General features: G+C 37.3%; 1 protein-coding gene across 3 annotated transcripts in view; it reads right to left on the reverse strand.

Moving 5' to 3' along the window:
* ARHGAP24 (Rho GTPase activating protein 24) overlaps positions 1–20,132 on the reverse strand; it is a 506,772-nt gene that overhangs the window by 17,893 nt on the left and 468,747 nt on the right. For all 3 annotated transcript variants that reach the window (XM_027095828.1, XM_027095829.1, XM_027095830.1), the window contains 3 exons: positions 5,391–5,523; positions 4,702–4,775; positions 870–991 (listed from right to left, as the gene is read on the reverse strand). In XM_027095828.1, the coding sequence (XP_026951629.1) occupies positions 870–991; positions 4,702–4,775; positions 5,391–5,523 (329 nt within the window). The remainder of the gene's footprint in view (positions 1–869; positions 992–4,701; positions 4,776–5,390; positions 5,524–20,132) is intronic.

Here is a 20,132-nt window from a genome sequence, read left to right on the forward strand (position 1 = left end):
AGGTCTCGATACAATGTCTCAATGTCAGGGTTTTCTACTCTGGTTGTGGGAAACACAATTATTTCAAGCTTGGTGTAAGGCCCAGGAATGGCTCAGAGTACTGATTTCTGGTACTCTCTCCCAGAAAGCAGTGTAGAGTCCTCTAGTGCAAGCATAAATCAATTCTTAGGCAAAGACTTGAGGAATACCCTCTGCAGATCTCTGAACAATCTCTATGTCTAGTTCTCTCTTTTCTGCTGCTTAATGAGTTTTCCATCTTCTAACCTTACTCTTTCAGCTCAGCAAGACCTGCACATCAACAGTACTACTGATGGTCACAGGTAAGAAAAGTACTCAAGCAGTGAGGCCTGCTGGAAATAAACAGAAGTAACAGTTCATTGTGGAAAAGAATTTGAGGCATTTTGTAATATAGAAAACAAGAATTTCTTCATGTTTAACCCAAGGTAAATAAGCAGCATTATCTTACAATGGCCCATATTTTCTGCCTCTTGAAATTCGTCAAATAAAACCAGAATTAATAAAAATACATTAACTTAAAATAGTAACTATTTGAATTTTCTGAAAATTGCATTGGACTCAAAAAGTGAATTAGATTTTTTCCCATTTTTGTGTGATATTTTGCAGATGACTTATGGAAGTTCCATTTATTCTTATAAAACTCCTAAGGAATCGTTTGGTAAGCTATGTTTAGTAGACTCCAAAAAAAATGTCTGACTCCCAAAGAGGAGTTTTTGTATTTGAAGAACTTGAGTTCATGAATGGAGTTACCATGGATTCACTTATTTCCCTAGTTTCCTCATAGGAGAATAGATTCAAGACAACAAAGAGACAGTTCTATTGATGAGGGTGTAAGATAATAATTTACCTACCCTCCATAATGGTCAAAGGATCTTCCACTTTGGGGCGCAGGATATTAGGGCCAAAGACAGTAGCCAAGTTCTGCACACTCATTTTGTTAATTCCTGAATAGGACTGTACTTCATCCAAGAACCTGTTGGGTGCAAGAGTATGAACAAAACACAATGGGATCAAACTTGTTAGTGGAAGAAAATGGGTTATCAGGAAATTTATGAAGTGGAGTACATTCAAAGATGATTATGGACACAAAATTCGTTAGGAATTCAAACATCTCTCTGTCAAATGTGCAGAATGTATATTGCAAATTATTAAGGATCAAACTCATAAGGGATCATATCAAATATCTGCTCTGGCCTGGCTTGGCTTGGTTTCCCTGTCAGTCACAGGAACAAGAGTGTTTGGATAATGCTAATGTGGACTTGAGATTCAAGAATATGAATTTCTTTCCAATCCCTAAATAAAATATTAAATTTATATATATATTTAATTCAAGAACTATAAATAAGATTGTCTGGTACAATCTCTTATTTCAGAGAGGAGGAATCAACTCTCTTTGTGGAGTAATTTGTGAGCTTCGAATTTATAGTCTATTAAAAAATGAGATCAAACATGGTTTAAAATAAAACCTCAGTTCTACTGATATGGAAAATTGCAAGCACAAATTGTTTTAACTTGTTAGGTGCTAACGAATTAGAGGCATGAAATAGCCCTTTCCCCAAATGATTTTTTTTTAAAACATCTTTATTGGAGTATAATTGCTTTACAATTGTGTGTTAGTTTCTGCTTTATAACAAAGTGAATCAGTTACACATATACATATGTTCCCATATCTCTTCCCTGTTGCATCTCCCTCCCTCCAACCCTCCCTATCCAACCCCTCTAGGTGGTCACATAGCACTGAGCTGATCTCCCTGTGCTATGCGGCTGCTTCCCACTATCTCCAAATGATTTTAATAGCAGAGATTGTTTTTGTAATTTTTCAGCTTTTCTTCATTTCCCATCCCCTCTTTGTTTCTACAAGAACTTCTATTAATTCATGGCTTACTGTAAGGCCAACTGGCCCGAGGCAGGGGAACACAATCAGATTCACAGGTTGCATCAGACCGAAACTCTCCGGACCACCGAGTTCCAGAAACTGACCTGGAGACTTTCCGGACCACCCAGTTCCAGGAACTGACCTGGGGACTTTGCACCCGGCCCAGCCTTCCCGCCTTTCGAGGAGCGGGACTAACGGTCCCCCAGGATACCGGAAAAGACCACCAAATAAGGAATACCCTGCGCCCTCCCAGATTCACCACACCCCTTTCCCTTCTTCCCCTATAAAATCTTGCCCAACCCTCGCCCGGGTGCAACTTCTCTGGCCCCTTTCTCTCCAACCAGTGAACCTCGCCCCGGGAGCGCTCCCTAATAAAGCTCACTTGAAGCTTTCCTCTGTTTCGCGGTGCCGTTTGTTAAGATCCGACCTTACACTTACTGATTGTACTAATGAGACAAAGAAGTGATGAAAAAAGTTTTAACCTATTTTATGTGTTATTTAAAATAATATATTTTATTATGTGTCAGTCGTGCTAACTTATTAAACTCTCAAAGCATCTCTGTAAGGTAAATACCATTATCTCCATTTTTCAGGTTAGACACATGAAGCACCAGAGAGGTAAGAATCTTCTCCAAGAACACAGAGTTTGCAGAGCTGAGATCTGAATCCAGGTGATCTGACGCTAGAATCTGAACTCTTGATTACTATACCATGAGTTTTTAAAAAGGCGCTGTTTGGGAATCCCCTGGTGGTCCAGTGTTAGGACTCCATGCTTTCACTGCCGTTAAGATCCCACAAGCGTGGCCAAAAATAAAAATTAAAAAGTGCCTATTTCCACATGTTCACTACTGTTATACAGCCTAATTATAGCAAAACTGAAGGGCAAAAAGTCAAACTACTATTTCTTATTTGAAATAGCTGAAATTAAAAGTCTGCTTTAAATGTGTTAAGAGAAGTTAAGGTTTTCTATTGTGGAGATAAAGACTTGCAATACTGTTCTCCAAAAAACCTTTTTCCCTTTTACTTAAGAGACTGTCATCCTTTTCTTATCCACTACAATAGCTTGAATTAGTTCAAAAACTTGGGATGGAACCCTTCTATGTTAATAAGTCTATCTTATCTGTGAAACTATTTCTTGCTTTTTCAAATTCTGAAACCTAAGGTCTTGTTTGTTACCTGAATGCTAACCATCACCAGAAAAAGTATGGCAGGAGGTTCTGGAATTCCTACTCAATTACAGTTGACAATGAACTCCACAGTGTCTGGCATGAGTCTTAAACTCCATAGTTCCCAGTCAGCTGTACATTTATCTAATCATGACGCAAAAAACACATGTAAATGATGCACTGTACTGAATTAAAAATTTTAATTTTATTTAAAAATGGACTGGGAAGCTATCGTTTAAAATACTTTACAATGACCTGTAGTGCCAATCATTAATCTCTTTATTTAAATTTAATATGTTTCATGTAAATCAACTATACTCCAATAAAATTAAAAAAAATAAATTTAATATGTTTCAATAGTACATACTTGATTTCTTAAATAGGGGCACAGACATGGTACATAGCATCCCTGACATTAAACATGGTCATTGAGAGAGAGCTTTATGAAGCACAATTATTATTCTAGCAGAATTGAGTTACGATGTTTTTTCAATGAGTCTTGAGAGAAATGGAAAAAATTAATATTAGCATTCACTATATGTATAAATGTATAGGTATATAAAATTTTAAAATATACTTTAATTTTTAAAACAGCTGTGTGAAATATGTGTTTTCACTACCTTTTTACCTATTAGGATCTTTAGTCTCAAAGAGGATAAGAAAATTGCATAAAGACACGTAAGTAGTCAGTGGTAGAATCTGGACTCCTGGGCAGATCTTTCTCATGCCAGGATACACGCTTCTTCTGTTAAACAATGGTACATGGTACAATTATAAACAACCTGGATGGAAGTTCAAAGCAACATATCTTTAATATGTAGAGGCCAGAGAGACTTCAGAAACAGCAAATTACTAAATCAAACAATTTTAGTGCTCAGAGAAACTTTTGAAAACACCTTGTCAAGGGTTTCCCTGGTGGCTCAGTGGTTAAGAATCCCCCTGCCAATGCAGGGGACACGGGTTCAAGCCCTGGTCTGGGAAGATCCCACATGCCGCGGAGCAACTAAGCCCATGTGCCACAACTACTGAAGCCCGTGCACCCTAGATCCCGTGCTCCGCAACAAGAGAAGCCACCTTGATGAGAAGCCCACGCACCGCAATGAAGAGTAGCTCCCACTAGCCGCAGCTAGAGAAAGCCCACGGGCAGCAACGAAGACCCAACGCAGCCAAAAATAAATAATAAATAAATAAATTTATTAAAAAAAAAAATCACCTTGTCAAACCTCAGTTTTATAGAGGCCAACACTGGAGGTCAGAGCAGTTAAGTGATTTTTATTCACTGTCAAAAGTAAATTAGTGTCAGGCTAAATACAGTCTTCTTAAATTTAGTTTTTTCTTTTTTTTAAAATTATTTTTGGCTGTGCTGGGTCCTCGTTTCTGTGCGAGGGCTTTCTCTAGTTGTGGCAAGCGGGGGCCACTCTTCATCGCGGTGCACGGGCCTCTCACTATGGCGGCCTTGTTGCAGAGCACAGGCTCCAGACGCACAGGCTCAGTAGTTGTGGCTCACGGGCCCAGTTGCTCCGCGGCATGTGGGATCCTCCCAGACCAGGGCTCGAACCCGCATCCCCTGCATTAGCAGGAGGATTCTCAACCACTGCGCCACCAGGGAAGGCCTAGTTTTGTCTTTAGGACAATTCTTACCTGCAAATATACTTGAGAAGGTTGTAATTGACCACTGGCAAGCTCTTCACCTGCTTTGCTAATCCTTTAACACCCTGAATATAAAGAAGAGAATAAATGTTATCTAAGTGTTGGCCTTGGAATTAAAGCACATGGAAAATGGGCATACAGCCTTTTTTCTTTTTTTTTTTAGTTAGTTTCACATATTACCAGTGAAGGATACTGTCTTGAAAACTTGCCACTATCACAGAAAACATTTCAGAAATATTTTCAAAAGACGTAAAAGAATTTCAAATATCTCTGTAAGCACTATTTGTGGAGAAACATGTTTAAGTGAAGCCCTTTTAACATTTTTAACATTTGTTCACAATTGACTGAAAAGGGAAGTTTGCCTTATTTGTAATAAGGTTGTTTGGGGGAAGGAGTAGCTTTAATATAGTGAGAGTCCTTCCGATTTTTAGCATTTGGGTGCAAAGTGGCAAGCACTGCTGATTTCATTTATTCATCTGTACTTTTCTTTTTGATCAGAGAGAGGATTAAAAATGGGACCTGCGTTGTGTGTGTAAAATCTAAATATGTGTGATGTCAATACTTAGAATAGTGGAAAACAATCTAAGCATGGGACAAAGGAAACTTTACAGATTAAAGACTAAGAACACTGACAAAAAACCCAAACAATAGCTTTTTAAGAAATAAATGCATGGACTTACAGCTTCCTCTTCCTTGCTGAGCAGTTTGGCACAAGACAAAAAATCCTCATACTTGGCATAAGGAATAACCGGTTCTGGAAGTTCTCGGAGATACAGTTTAAGAAGTGATGCCACTGTGTGTACATCTGTGTTGCTGTGGAGGTAGAAGTGTAAAGAGTTTCTACGGAGTGAACTTCATACCGTTTGGTTAGTTTTTTCATCAAGTATACATCTAAGAGTCAGACTTCTAAATGAGTTGACAATTGAATTAGTTGATCCAGCTTTCAAGAAGCACATGCTTGGGTAACACCTATTAGACGCTACCACAGGTGGAAAAGAGAGGGATCCAGAGAGACACTTGGAATCCTCAGTGTGGTTTGAAAATATTCAAAAATGCAAGCATTTTTCTTTTGTGTGTATTTGATGTTAAGCAAAAGTGTTATTTTTCTAAAACGAGAATATATATACCAGATTTATAATAAAATATAATACAATGCACCAAAAAACACCGAATCTACATATGTGTGTATATATGTATTCAATGTCAAACTTAATTACTTATAGATCCTAATTCATTTCTTATTCTTTAGAAGATATTGGTGATTGGTTATAGACACCTAAAGTTTAGTATGTTTTAACTGTTTAAGAAAAACTCACTTTGAAGATGATTGATCTCAGAATGATTGCTTGTCTGATATTCTAAGATAGTTGGTGACCCTTACAGTCTTCTAGAAAGAGAAGGGAAGTGCTACAAAAATAAACACTGAAAACTTAACGTGTCCTTTGTGTAAAATTTATTTTTATTCTCTGCTGAATACCAGAGTGATAGGATAATTTACTGAAATATTAATTTATATTTTGTTATCTGTATCTCTCTGTTAATCCATGAAGATGGCTGACAGTAGAGGCAGGAGGAGGAGGTTGGTTTGGGTTTATTTTGTTTTGCTTTGCTTTGTTTTGGGGGTGAGGAACAAGAGCGTGGGAAGGAGAGTGGTGGTCAGGGAGTGAAAGGTCAATTGATTCCCAAGAAGTGGGAAGAGTGGTGGTGAGCAAGGTCAGGGATTCTGTAAGTGGTGGGAACAAACACTCCAATCCCAGACTCTGCTGCAGGAAGTGACAAGTCGCTGAGGGGTATTCCTTCAGAAGCTGGGATAGAGGCACCAGGATTTCCTGCCTCAGTGACAATTCTCTTGCCCCAAGGGTGACATAAAAGCAGAGTTGACTTCACAAATCTACATGGGCTGGGACAATGGGCATCTCAGTTCTCAATTTTGGACTCTTAGGTTGATTTCCTCAACTATCTCCTGCATAACCTCTCTGTAACAAGCATTATAGAAAACACAGTGGCTAGGACCCTAAAGCGTTATAAAAAGGAATATTCTAGCCTGCTCATAATTTATAATCTAGTGGGAGTAGGAGATAGAAAGTAGATAATAACACAAGTATATAATTACAAATGTGGTGAGTAGTAATAAGGAAACGTTTGGGGTGCCATCTAATAACAAGAAAGGACTAATTCAGGGGTTGGAGGGCTTCTCTGAAGAAATAATGCTCACGGTAAGATCTGAGGGGGTGTAAGAATGAACTAAATGAGAGTGAAGAATAAAAGAAGTCATTCCGATTAAAGCAAGGCATGTAAACAGCGCCCAAAGTGGGATGGAGTGTCCTGTCCTTGAGGAGCTGACAAAAGGCTAAGGGAGAAAGAGCTCAGAGGATGAGGTCTGAGCAGAGGGGAGCATCCTCATGGACCATAGGACTTCATCTACCTTGGAATCAGGGCAAGGGCTGAGGTTTTCCATTTTAACATCAGAGTAGTCAGAGCTGGTATATTGTCAACCTTTTCTCGGATGCTAAAATGATGGAGGTGATCTGATAGGGCCTGTCTTTAATCAATTTTATTCTTTTCATAATTACAGAAATGAATTTTTTCTCTTAAATTTCTGAACCGATAGACAACATAGAGGCCATCTTAAAGGCTAGGAAAGAACACAAAAATCATGTCTCTGGGACATCTTGAAAACTATTCAAGCTCATTAATTTCTAAAAATACTTTCCTAATTTTTTTTAAAAAAGATATATAAAATAGTCTCAATGGTAAAGCAAAAAAAAGACCCTAGTTTTTTTCTTTTCTGGTAAATTGCTATATTTCGTGCAATCCAAAACCCTTCTGTGTTTCTCTTGGTATGTCGTGAAGCACCTGACCCTTGAAGGCACAGTCATCAGCAGTAGCAAAACCACAACCTGGGGCAGGATATGCAATGCAATCAAATATTACAATAAATGATTTCCATCTTTTTATTCCACTCTATCCAATCCATTCTAATCAAATCCAATCCATGACTGGGTCGTTGGGTTGTGTTGCCTTCAAATTCAATGACCATTTTGTTAAAGTTATAGAAAGACACAGAAAGGAATACAAAAATAAAATAAGTATAATTTCAATATATGGTGTATGTTATGTATAATTTGTATGACTATATAAATAGAATATACAAAAATATTTATGAATTAAATGCAATAAATTAATGAAACAATAATGATAAACAAGAAATATTTATTTAGCAAGAAATCTGGTTTAGTGTCTCAACGATGGAGTATTCATTACATTGCCTGTCCCCAAGCACAGTGTTTTTAACGTAACTTGCCTGATACTGTATTATTTTGCTTCTAATGAAGTTGAGCTGTAGTACTGAGGACGTTTGAGCACTAGATGGCATGATTGCAAAGTTAAACTAATTGAGATGGTGTGAAAATTGTGAAGGATGAAAGGCTGCAGAATCATTTTTCATCCACCGCAATTTTCTGAGCACCAAAGCTGCAGTAATGCTCCAAGAATAGATATATTTGCGCTATGAATCAAGGTAAGAGATGTGGACTATGACGATTATTTTCTTCCTTCTCTAAAGTGATACATTGCATTAGTTTCTAGCATTATAAGTATATACCCATACACTGTTGGTTATATAAAAATGGTAAGGAAAAAATGACTGAATACATTTTCTTTTTTATTTCAATTAACAAAGGTTATTATATTTTTGGCTTAAAGTATACAACTTAAAATTTTTTGACTGTTTCTGAGGGGCTTTACTAAACTTAGGTTATTTTGTAGAAATAGAGACTTTTCCATTTTCCTAGTGTTCTCATTTTTGGCTTTGTCCTTGCCCACCAAACGGAAGAAATCAATCATTTCCGGGAAGACTTGAACATGTTTGCCAGTTCCGGTTCACCTCAAGAGGCTCACAGTCCGTCCGCCCCAATTGCCAGCATGCTACTCACTGAAAGGGGAAATCTGATGTTTCTCTGAAAAATCTCTTTGTATCTCCATTCTACAAAATAGCAACATTCTGCATCTACCTCTACAGACTTGTATCTCTTACCGAAAACCCACTACTTTGCCTGATTAATATTTGCTTTAGTATGTACAGCCAATTAAGTAGATATCAATGTGATGTGTTAATTGCCCACAGTACCTAGTGGGATGTGCTGTCTTTGCCTCAGAGAAATACATCATGCTCTTCAGCAAAGTGAAGTGAAGTGACTATATTGTAGCAAAAGTTGATGTACAATGGAGAATTAAAATCCCTAAACTGGTTAATAATAATAATAATGACAACAACAATAGCAGCAGCACACATCTACACACATCTCTCCCTGTCTCAAGCCCTCACAGCTGTCCAGTGAGTAGGTCCTGTTATTAACTCCATTTAGGTACACGAACAGGAAACTGCACTGACAGAACATGCCTTGGGGCTAATTGCTGAGATATGAGAGGTTTTAAAGTCACACTCGGTTTGGTAGAAATTCAAAACTACTTGCTAATATAAATTCATTATCCAGACCTCAGGTCTCCTTCACCCACCTGGTGGTAGAATCTGTTTTCAGAAATAAAGATAAATAATCATGCACATCCTATCCAATGATAGAAAAGAGGCAGAGACAGGCCCAGGAATCCTGAGTAAAAGAGCTATCAGACCAGAAGATATTCTGTAGCATATATCCCTTAATTGATCAACATATGGGGTTTGTTTTCACCTTAAATTTGTACTTGGACTTTACTTCTGGATCCTGTAGTTCTTTTTAATCAAACCTGAATTCCATGAGACTTTCTATAATTGACTTAGTTTTATATTCTTGAGGGTCTTCCTTTGGTCATTCTGGGATTGTTTTATCATTCACTCACCAAATAGTTGCTGAACACCTACAGTATGTACCACCTCACGCCACATGATAGGTGAGACAGAGATGAACAACATAGATCTTTTTTGTCCCCCTTGGGCTTGTATCTCTAACCCATCACCATCAACACGTTTCCATCCCATGCCTCATTTGTTTGACTCCTTAAACATTTTCTGTATTTTTTATCTGCGAAGTCCCTGCCAGGTGTGTGATCTTAAGAAACTTTTTATACTTCCCAGAAATTGCTTGCCTATTTATAATCTATGTACAATATTGGCCCCTTACTAATCCTAACAGGGATAAAGGAGTCTGACAACAATCTGTCTTGCTCATCCTCTAACCCCACCCCTGCCTTCCCTGATAAACAGACTCACACACAGAGATAAGTAGAATGCCACAGTAATTCCAAGTACAATACTACACAGACAAAAACCTTAGAACTTTTAAGCCTCAAAATTAGAAATGGGAATTTTTCACTCTGGATACTCTGCACAGGACACAACATAATCCATTGATTGAAGTGAATAGAATGAATTTCCAGGCACCCCACAGGGAGTTATTAAAGATATTGTGAAGTTCTTTGCAACACACACAATGAGATGACCTAAAATTTGCTTGGAACTAAGAAAAAATAATGTCATATCTATCAAACTCTGGGAAGAACATATATGAGATTGAAAACATTCAGCAGCATTACCAAGATGAAGCCTGCCACCAAACTGTCTTAAACAACATGGAGTTCTGTGCACCAAATTCACCAAGACATAGAAAAGCAAATCCAAAGGCAGTAGGCAGTTCCAAACTAAACTAAACATTTACAAGAAAAGTCTGGTTCTGTTGTAACTCATTTTTTATATATCTGTCAAAAATGGTACACTTTTTGGCAGTAAAATTTGAATCTGGTTAAACTGTCATGGCTCACTGTAGTTATGTAAGTGTCACTGCTGAATTATATACAACACAAAAGGGCAGTTTTATCTGTCTGGACTACACTGAATTAGTGCTTGTCTCAAAGAAGCCTCCTGGTTTAAAAGCAATGATGGCAGAGAACAGCAAGACAACCCTTACTATGGAATGAATTGTTGTCTCCTCCAAATTCATATGTTGAAGGCTCAGCCTCTGATGTGATGTGATGGTATTTGGAGATGAAACCTCTGGGAGGTAATTAGGGTTAGATGAAGTCATCAGGGTGGGGCTCTGGTTTGACGGGATTAGTGCCCTTATAATAAAAGACACCAGTAAGCTTGCTCCCTACCGCCTTGCTCCCATGCACATGCAGGAGGAAAGGCCATGTGAGCACAGGGTAAGAAGGCAGCCATCTAGAAGTCAAGAAGAGAGCCTTTACCAGAACCCAACCATGCTGGCACCCTGGTGTCAGGCTTTCAGCGTCCAGAGCTGTGAGAAAAATAAATTTCTGTTGTTTAAGCCACCCAGTCTGTGGTGTTTTGTTATAGCAGATGCACCAAATCTGCATCTCGTGAGCTTACCTATAAAACCATGCCAGAGTACTAGGTAATGAGATGTCATCAGAAAGATAGAAACATGCTTTCAGATAATGTAGATTTATGGAAATATTGTCAGATTGACCAGTGTGACATAGAAGAAAGTGATTCTCAACCTTGGTTGCACACAGGAGTCACCTGGAAAGTTTTTCAAAATACTGATGATTGGGTCATGTATATTCTGATATAATTGGTCTGGGTGAAGCCTGGACATTGAGATTTTTTAAAGCTCCTCAGTTTTCGTATGTTGCCAAGGTCAAGGGATATTAATATAGAACATGTATTTGAGGTTGAAAACTTCCAAATAAGGAGGCAGTTCTAATGTGTAATGGTCACAAGTTTAAATCTGGCTACTCTATCATCCGTTGGTGCTGACTAGTTACATACTTATCTCTCCAGTGTTCATGATGGAAGAGGTGGGAGGAATGCTGGTGGGGAGAGGTTGTTCATGCTTAAACCAAACTGTTACATTGACATTTTCTTTCCTACTTCTAGGATTACTTATATGTATGTAATTACTTATGTGTATATAGACTCTCCCTTTAAAACACTAGCTAATCACATAAAAAGAGTATTTGACGGTTTTATATACAATGTAACATACCATACACACACACATACCCTTATATGTGTATAAGATACTCAAAGTAACAAATAAAATGCCCTGTCGTGTAGCTGAAGAAAGAGATTCCTGTGAGCAGTCTGAGTTTGGTGATTCTACATCATAGATCCCTCAAATAGAAAGTAACTACAGCCCCAAACTGAAAAAAAAAAATTCATGGATATTCATCCATTTGCTACTTCTGACAAATATTTCCCCTGAGTAAGTCTCTCATTTCATTGTTTTCTTGTCACCTCACTCACCTTCTCCTAGTCAGCTCCCAAGCTTTTCTTCCTCTGCTGGCTTCTAAGTATTATTCTCATTGACTCTGTGTACATACCCTGGCTAAATCCCTAAGTTCGATGATCACTTTTCTACAATGACTACAAAGTATACATCTCCAAAGCAAACCTTTCCACTGAATTCTTAGACGCTCCATACACACTCTGAACTCCATATAAACAAAGCTGGACAACAACAAAAACCTTGCAATAAAATTATTCTTCCTTTACCATTTTCTCAACCATGAATGGCATCACCATTCACAGAAACAAACAAGAAACCTAGAAGTCAACCTAAATTTTTCTTTTTCTGAGATTCTAAATCTAACAGTGACTAGTGATTCTCAGACTAAGCTGCACATTGGAATCACCTGGAAAGTTTGCAAAATACCAATGACTGGATCCTATATATTCTCATGTCATACCTCATGAATCTGTTCCCTCCTCAGCAGTCTCATTGACACTGCTCAAGTTCAAGTTATCACTCATCTCCATTAACATAACAGCATATTCCTTGGTCTTTCTGCTACAAGCCTGTCTTCTCACCCTAGACCCCTGAACATACACATCCAGGTGGTAATCACTTGTACCAAACAAATATAAATGACAAGTAAAATGCCTTGTATAGCTTTTGAATACTACATATGAATACAAAGGGCAAATGTTTAAGCATATACAGATAAATATACATTACAAAGAAACATATATACTTATAGTATAGATTAGCCATTAGAGGTGACATCATTTAGTTACTTTGGATTAGTGTTTGAGAGCATTGATTCACTTTATAAATAGCCACACTCTAATATCTCTAAGTAAATTAAAAATTTAGGGCTTCCCTGGTGGCACAGTGGTTGAGAATCTGCCTGCTAATGCAGGGGACACGGGTTCGAGCCCTGGTCTGGGAAGATCCCACATGCCGCGGAGCAAGTAGGCCCTTGAGCCACAACTACTGAGCCCGTGCATCTGGAGCTTGTGCTGTGTAACAAGAGAGGCCGCGACAGTGAGGGGCCTGCGCACCGCGATGAAGAGTGGCCCCCCACTTGCCATAACTAGAGAAAGCCCTCACACAGAAACGAAGACCCAACATAGCCAAAAATAAATAAATTAATTAATTAAAAAAAATTTAGACTGAAGAATAAAAATAAAATCTGACGTTTTCCATCATAGAACCAAGGTGAGTTCATCGGAGTGGAAAGGCTAGTGCAACTGAGGCATTTAAAAGGCTTGATGTAGAACATTCAGACAAGTTTCCTTGCAGTAACATTACATCAGTATAACTATTTTAACAGGCTACCTTGTACATACATAGCATTCAATTCCAACGACAACAACACAAAAAACCTAACTAAAACCTTAAGATGCAAATAGTACATAAGTTCTGGAGATCTAACACACAGCATAGTGAATACAGTCAACAATACTGTATTATAAATGTCAAATTTGCTAAGAGACTAGATCTTAATTGTTCTCACTACAGAAAAGAAATTATAATTATGTGACCTGATAGAGGTGCTAGGCAACATGCCAATCATATTGCAACATATAAACATATTGAACCAACACACTGTACACCTTAAACTTACACAGTGTTATATGTCAATTATATCTCAAAAAATTAAATTAATTAATTACAGAAATATGTTGTCAGTTACAAAATTAATGAACATGACTATTAAAATGAGTTCACAATGGCCCTGGTGACTTGAGATCCAAGGTTCAATGTTATATCCAAATTCAACTTAGAAGTAACATTCAAACACACATGTTGCATTCTTCTACTATAAATGACATTAATACTGTCCAAGCTCTTAAGACCTATGTTACGAAAAAAAATTTTTCACATAGAAAATAAATCTGAGGTCAAGGAGCCACAAAGATTTTCTTATTAAACTAAGAACCTATTCATATCAATAATGTATATAACTGCTTAGAATATGTATTGATCTAAGGAATTACTTGAAAGTCACGAATGATAAAGAGATTAGAGATAGCCTGTTTGCAAACTGGAGAGATTCTATTATAAGTGTGCTTGTATCCACATACTATATATACATATATACACATACTACACACACACACACACACAGGTACTACATATATATATATATATATATATATATATATATATATATATATATATTTTATTCTTTGTAGAATTTTTGTAAACATATCCAGTTCGTTTCATGGTATGAAGAAAATGAATCAAGGCTCTCCTTGATTGACTGTGCATGTTGGAATTTGTTCTCTCTCAGTGCCAGTAAAACTTTATTGAATTTATCCATAATTGTCTCAGGAGAAAGCTCAAGCCTTTGAGATTCCAGAGAGTATCTATAGCTGTTAATGGAAGAAGTAGTTAATTTGCTCACGATTTTTAAAAACATAGTCATTCCTAATCTAGGTTGGGAGTCACGATGGAATAATATCCATTGCATTAACACTTTCTCTGGGTGTTCTGTGAAACATAATTTCCTAAATTCACGAAGTGTAAAATATATGCCAGGAATTGCATAAATGATTTAAAAAATTAGAAGATTGTTGTCAATTCAGATGACCTATTTTCAGGTGGATATAAAGAAACTACTCATAGTAAGAGACACAAGAAAACTCATTTACAGAAAATTTTAAGTTACAATGAACAAATAGCACTTACTATTCATTGCATTATGTGACTATAGTTTGAGAGAGGTGGATTAGGACACTTCTTGCCCACCTCACATTTCCTCCAGAAATGGCTCAGAAATAAAGACAACTGGAAGGAATAATATACATTCTGTAAGTATACTGTGATTATGCAATTATCTAATGAGATGTAAATGATGATCTTCCACATTTCTTGCTTAAATGGGATATGCTGTCTTTCCTAACATTTGACTCCTGATGTACAGATGCAAAGGATTCTTTAACAGAGAAACCTCTGTGGCTCTACTAGTTTTCATGTCTTTACATTGGTAATTGTATGTACCAGAGACTTTATCACATAACCCTTGCTTGTTTCAATTGTACCCTGGACTTAAAACGTTATGGGTTGTAATTTCAGTTTCATATGATCTTCAAAATCTTGGCAAACAATGAAATTGGCTTAGCTAAAATAGAGAAGTTACAGCTGTATTGAGTTACTTTACAATTTTATGTTGTCTGCCTACATATTTTTCCCTTTACTAAACTCTGCAGATGGATTTTCAGGAGAAACAAAGGAAATGTCATCATCATAATACATTCAACAATTAATTTTCTTTCCTGAGAGATTTCAGATTATGCAACCAAGAATGTCCCAGAGAATCATTATTGATGTTCTGATGTTGACGGGGTATATTTATGGAAAAAATATATTTTTAAGTTTCCCCAACAGCATTTAAAATCCATGTATATAATTTAATATTTCCATTTTTAAATAAAAATAAAACAGAGCTAAATATCACCGGTAATTTTTCTAGTTAATGAAACCTAAATAGCAAAGTTTCCTTAATCTAACGTTTTTTTCTTATTAATGTATCTTTAAGGCTGACTCTTTTGCATGTTGCTCATTTCCTTTCGTAACCATCACAAGACTGGAAAATTTTGATTATCTGATTCTAGGATAAACAATAAAGGATGCAAACATTCTTTTCCAGAATACTTATTTTCTTCTAATAAAGTCAATAAGGTAGGAAACAAAACCTTTGTGCCTTATAAAGCAGCGGTCCCTAACTTTTTTGGCACCAGGGATCGGTTTTGCGGAAGACAGTTTTTCCACGGACGGGGGCGGGGGCGGGGGAATGGTTCAAGCGGTAATGCGAGGCGATAGGGAGCAACGGGGGTGGGGGGGGGGGGAAGCAGATGAAGCTTCGCTCTGCCGCTGCTCACCTCCTGCTGTGCGGACCGGTTCCTAACAGGCTGCGGACCCGTACAGGTCCACGGCCCTGGAGCTGGGAACCCCTGTTATAAAGGAGATGAATAAAGAAATGCCTAATTTTACACTGTTGAATCTGTAACTCATGGTGCTAAAGGGAACTTAAAAGGGTTTTCTGGCATATCCAGATGAATCTACAAAATCAACACCCAAACTGTTCAAGTCCACGCAGAACATGTTCCTCCTCTGAACACTTCAACAGTCTTTTATTACAACACAAAAGCATTCTCCACATAAGAGCTAAAATGATACCATTCCAGTTTATTAATTTGTGTGTATATATACGTATTGGGGGAAAGACTAAAAAACTTTAAAAGGATCCAATTATGTATTTATTGTGAATCTCCTACTAATAAATGCTGTCATGCTCTTTGTTGGAAAAGATACTTTGCTACCATGTATACAGATATATATTATATTAGTGCTGTTATCCACTAGGACTATATTTAAGAGAGGTCAGTATAAGCGGGAAGAAGAGAGACAAACAAATTGTATTGAGCAGAAGTTAGGGGGGGTGTTTTTATTTTTCGTTGTTGTTTTGTTATAAATCAAAATCTACTTCACTTTGGAAGTATAATGCATCCATATTCATGGAGCATTTCTGGAATACAAAACAAATAAAGGTACTGGTTTTAATTTAGATTTGTGGCTTGTATGAAATTGTGTTCCCATTCATAAGATTATGACTCCACATTAACATCGGCAGGCATTTTGCTTGAGTTGACAAAAATGATATTTTAACAGAATTTTAGAAGTTGTTCTGAAACATGACATTTTTCAAATTTCCTGAATTCTAATCTATGAAAATAAGAGCATGAGTTGTCTACTTATTGAGATATCAGAAATATTTGCACTCTTTTACCCAACAAATATATTCAAAATATACTCCTTGTATCCATTTATTTAAGAAAGATATATTGAATGTCTACATTGTGTCAGACACTGTTCTAGATGCTAGGGATAAAAAAGGTGATCAAGAGTCAAAATTCTCTACTTTCTTTGAGTTCATATTGTAGTCATACATGTAGAATTTTACTTTATACATACAGAGTTTTAAATGAATATCCACAGTGAGATCCTCATGATCACAGATGTTTATCTCAATTCCCAGAACACTATTTTGATTCTTTAGCAATTTTTCAACCATTTCCTTATAATAAATTATCAAGATAACCAGAAAAATCAAACATTTAAAAACCATATGCCTTCTAAAGTGTATACATGAATGGCTCATAAGCACATAAAAAGATACACAACATCAGTAGTCATTAAGGAAATGCAAACTCAAACAACAATGAGATACCATATCACATTCACCAGAGTGGCTAGGATAAAAAATTGGAACACTCATACATTGTTGGTAGAAATATAAAATGTTTCAGCCACTTTGGGAAACAGTTTGGCAATTCCCCAAATGTTAAACATAGACCTAGCAATTCTACTTCTAGGTATACACCCAAGAGAAATGAAAACATGTCCACACAAAAACTTGTACATGCAGGGCTTCCCTGGTGGCGCAGTGGTTGAGAGTCCGCCTGCCGATGCAGGGGACACAGGTTCGTGCCCCGGTCCGGGAAGATCCCACATGCCACGGAGCGGCTGTGCCCGTGAGCCATGGCCGCTGAGCCTGCGCGTCTGGAGCCTGTTGCTCCGCAATGGGAGAGGCCACAACAGTGAGAGGCCCGCGTACCGCAAAAAAAACAAAAACAAAAAACAAAAAACAAACTTGTACATGCATGTTCACAGCAGCATTCTTCATAAAAGCCAAAAAACAGAAACTACTTAAATATCAACCAACTGATGAATGAATAAACAAACTGTAGTATATCTACAATATAAAATTCTATTAACTGGGGCTTCCCTGGTGGCACAGTGGTTGAGAATCTGCCTGCTAATGCAGGGGACAGGGGTTCGAGCCCTGGTCTGGGAAGATACCACATGCCAAGGAGCAACTAGGCCCGTGAGCCACAACTATGAGCCTGTGAGTCTGGAGCCTGTGCTCCGCAACAAGAGAGGCCACAGTAGTGAGAGGCCGGCGCACCGTGATGAAGAGTGGCCCCTGCTCACCGCAACTAGAGAAAGCCCTCGCACAGAAACGAAGACCCAACACTGCCAAAAATAAATAAATAAAATTAAAAAAAATTATATTCATCAATGCAAAGGAACAAACTATTGATACATACTATAACATGGACAAACCTCAAAAGCATTATGCTAAGAGAAAAAAGCTGGATGCAAGAGACCATGTATTGAATAATTCTATTTATATAAAATGTCCAGAAAAGGGAAAATCTATAGAGACAGAAAGTAAGTACATTAGTGGTTGCCTGGGGAGGAAGGGCTGCTGGAAATAACAGTAAATGGTATAAAAGACATTTGGGTGATGAAAATGTGCTAAAACCAATATATGGTAATGGTTGCATAACTAAGTAAATTTGTTAAAAATCATTGAATTGTATCCTTGAAATTGGCGAATTGCATGATATGTAAAATATGACTCAATAAATTTATTTTAGAAAATATATACCTTTAAGGGATGTACTTTCACCAAACTCATGCAAGAATATTTACAATCTGACTTACAAGACACACAAAAACACACTTTCAGAACATAAAACATTATAGGTATCTGATTTCTTTCAGTAGGAATTGTTTTGGAGATTTCAAAACAGAAATGAAGATATTCTGGATTAAAAACACTTAAGAGTTTATGGTTAAGCACTAGTTTCTGTATTTATGGGTTCAGGATATTACTTTTCCTTGTCATACAAAATGTTAAAACCATCATCACCAACATCATGATACTTACAATGACAATAAATGTGCTAAGTGTCTTCTTCACTCTGTACCACTTACTCCTGGTGTTTTTGTTCCATTTTGTTTTATTTTTAAATTCATGAATACAACAGCTCTGGGGGGGGGTTAAGTGTTATTTCCATTTTACATATGAGGAAACTAGGAATTTGGAGAAGTTAAGTAACTAGTCTCAGATTGTTAACATAGGTAGTAAATGGTACCTGCTTCTTATCAAAGCCTGAACTCTTAATTCCTACACTGCTTCCTTACAAATAAGTACACAAATGCCAATTGATAGATATGCCAAATACTGGGAAACTTCTTGGTTAATTGGCTATTTTTCTTCATCACTCAATCAGGTTTCGTTGGAAGTGAACTTAAATTTATTCAAAGCTAAATTGAAAGGAAGGTGTAATTCAGTTCCCCCACTTCACATGTACTGGCTTTTTAGATACATCACCAAGAGAGTAAGCACAATGGAACATGACAGATTTCTAGCTAACAACCTGTCTTACGTAAAATATTTAGTAAGTATCCATTCAGGTGAGTATTTTCCACATATGGAATATTTTCCCTTAAAGCTCATTAATTTTTCAGACCTTGGTATGTTTACAAGGGGGTTTCATGGAACGCTTGTAAGTTACACCCATGGTTCAAATTAGATAAGAAGCCAAGCATTCAGGGAAGTTGGCCTGTCAGTGCTAGCAAAGAGCAATCTGACTGTACTTCCCAAAGCGTGGGCTATTCCAAGTCAGGTGCCACACAGACAGGACACTAAGAGACATTAAATTACATAGTAGGAACCATTAGCCCATTCTCGATTGCCTTTCAGTTCTCCTGATTATAACAAGTAGGAAGTATCAGTTGGGGATGAGAGACGTGTTCAAGTGGTCCTAGCATGTGCCAATCTCCACTTTCGTCAAATAAACAGAGGTCCAAAGGGTCAGGGTCTTCCCAAAGCAGCTGTATTCAGATGGCATCTAATACCCTCTTTGTGGCTATTGCATTTGTGCTATATTAAACTTTTATTTATGGCAAGTGCTGATTTACAACTAAAAACTGATATCAAGTTCCTTTTACAACAAAATTGATTTAAAAAACAGTGAATAAACTTAAAGAAAAAGTTCAGTAACCAAGTACAGGTGTTATATGAATATGGCTAAAGTCAGGATGGTCCTATGTGAATTACAGACATTTGAGAAGTACTCTAAGACAATGGTTATCAATCTTGTCAAGCCATCATAATATCTAAGAACTGCATCAAAATATAGAAACATTAAGAGTTACCACAGCTAAACAGCTTCCCAGGACTTTGGAGGGCTGGCCCTTTTCTGAACTTTGGAAAATCATTTCGGTTGCTGAAAACAGGTAGCTAGTTTGCTGTCTACAAGTTCAGGGCTTGCCTTAGGCAAACTCCTGGGAGTCGTTCTTTGCTTTTCCAACCCTTTACCTATCCACATGCCCTTAAGCTAGTATTTTCTTTCTTCGCTTTTTTCCATCAGACCTGACCAGTAG

This window comes from Aethalodelphis obliquidens, unplaced genomic scaffold, assembly GCF_003676395.1.
Source record: "Aethalodelphis obliquidens isolate GAN/ISIS:26980383/991018 unplaced genomic scaffold, ASM367639v1 scaffold95, whole genome shotgun sequence".
In the NCBI taxonomy this organism is placed as follows: Eukaryota; Metazoa; Chordata; class Mammalia; order Artiodactyla; family Delphinidae; genus Aethalodelphis; species Aethalodelphis obliquidens.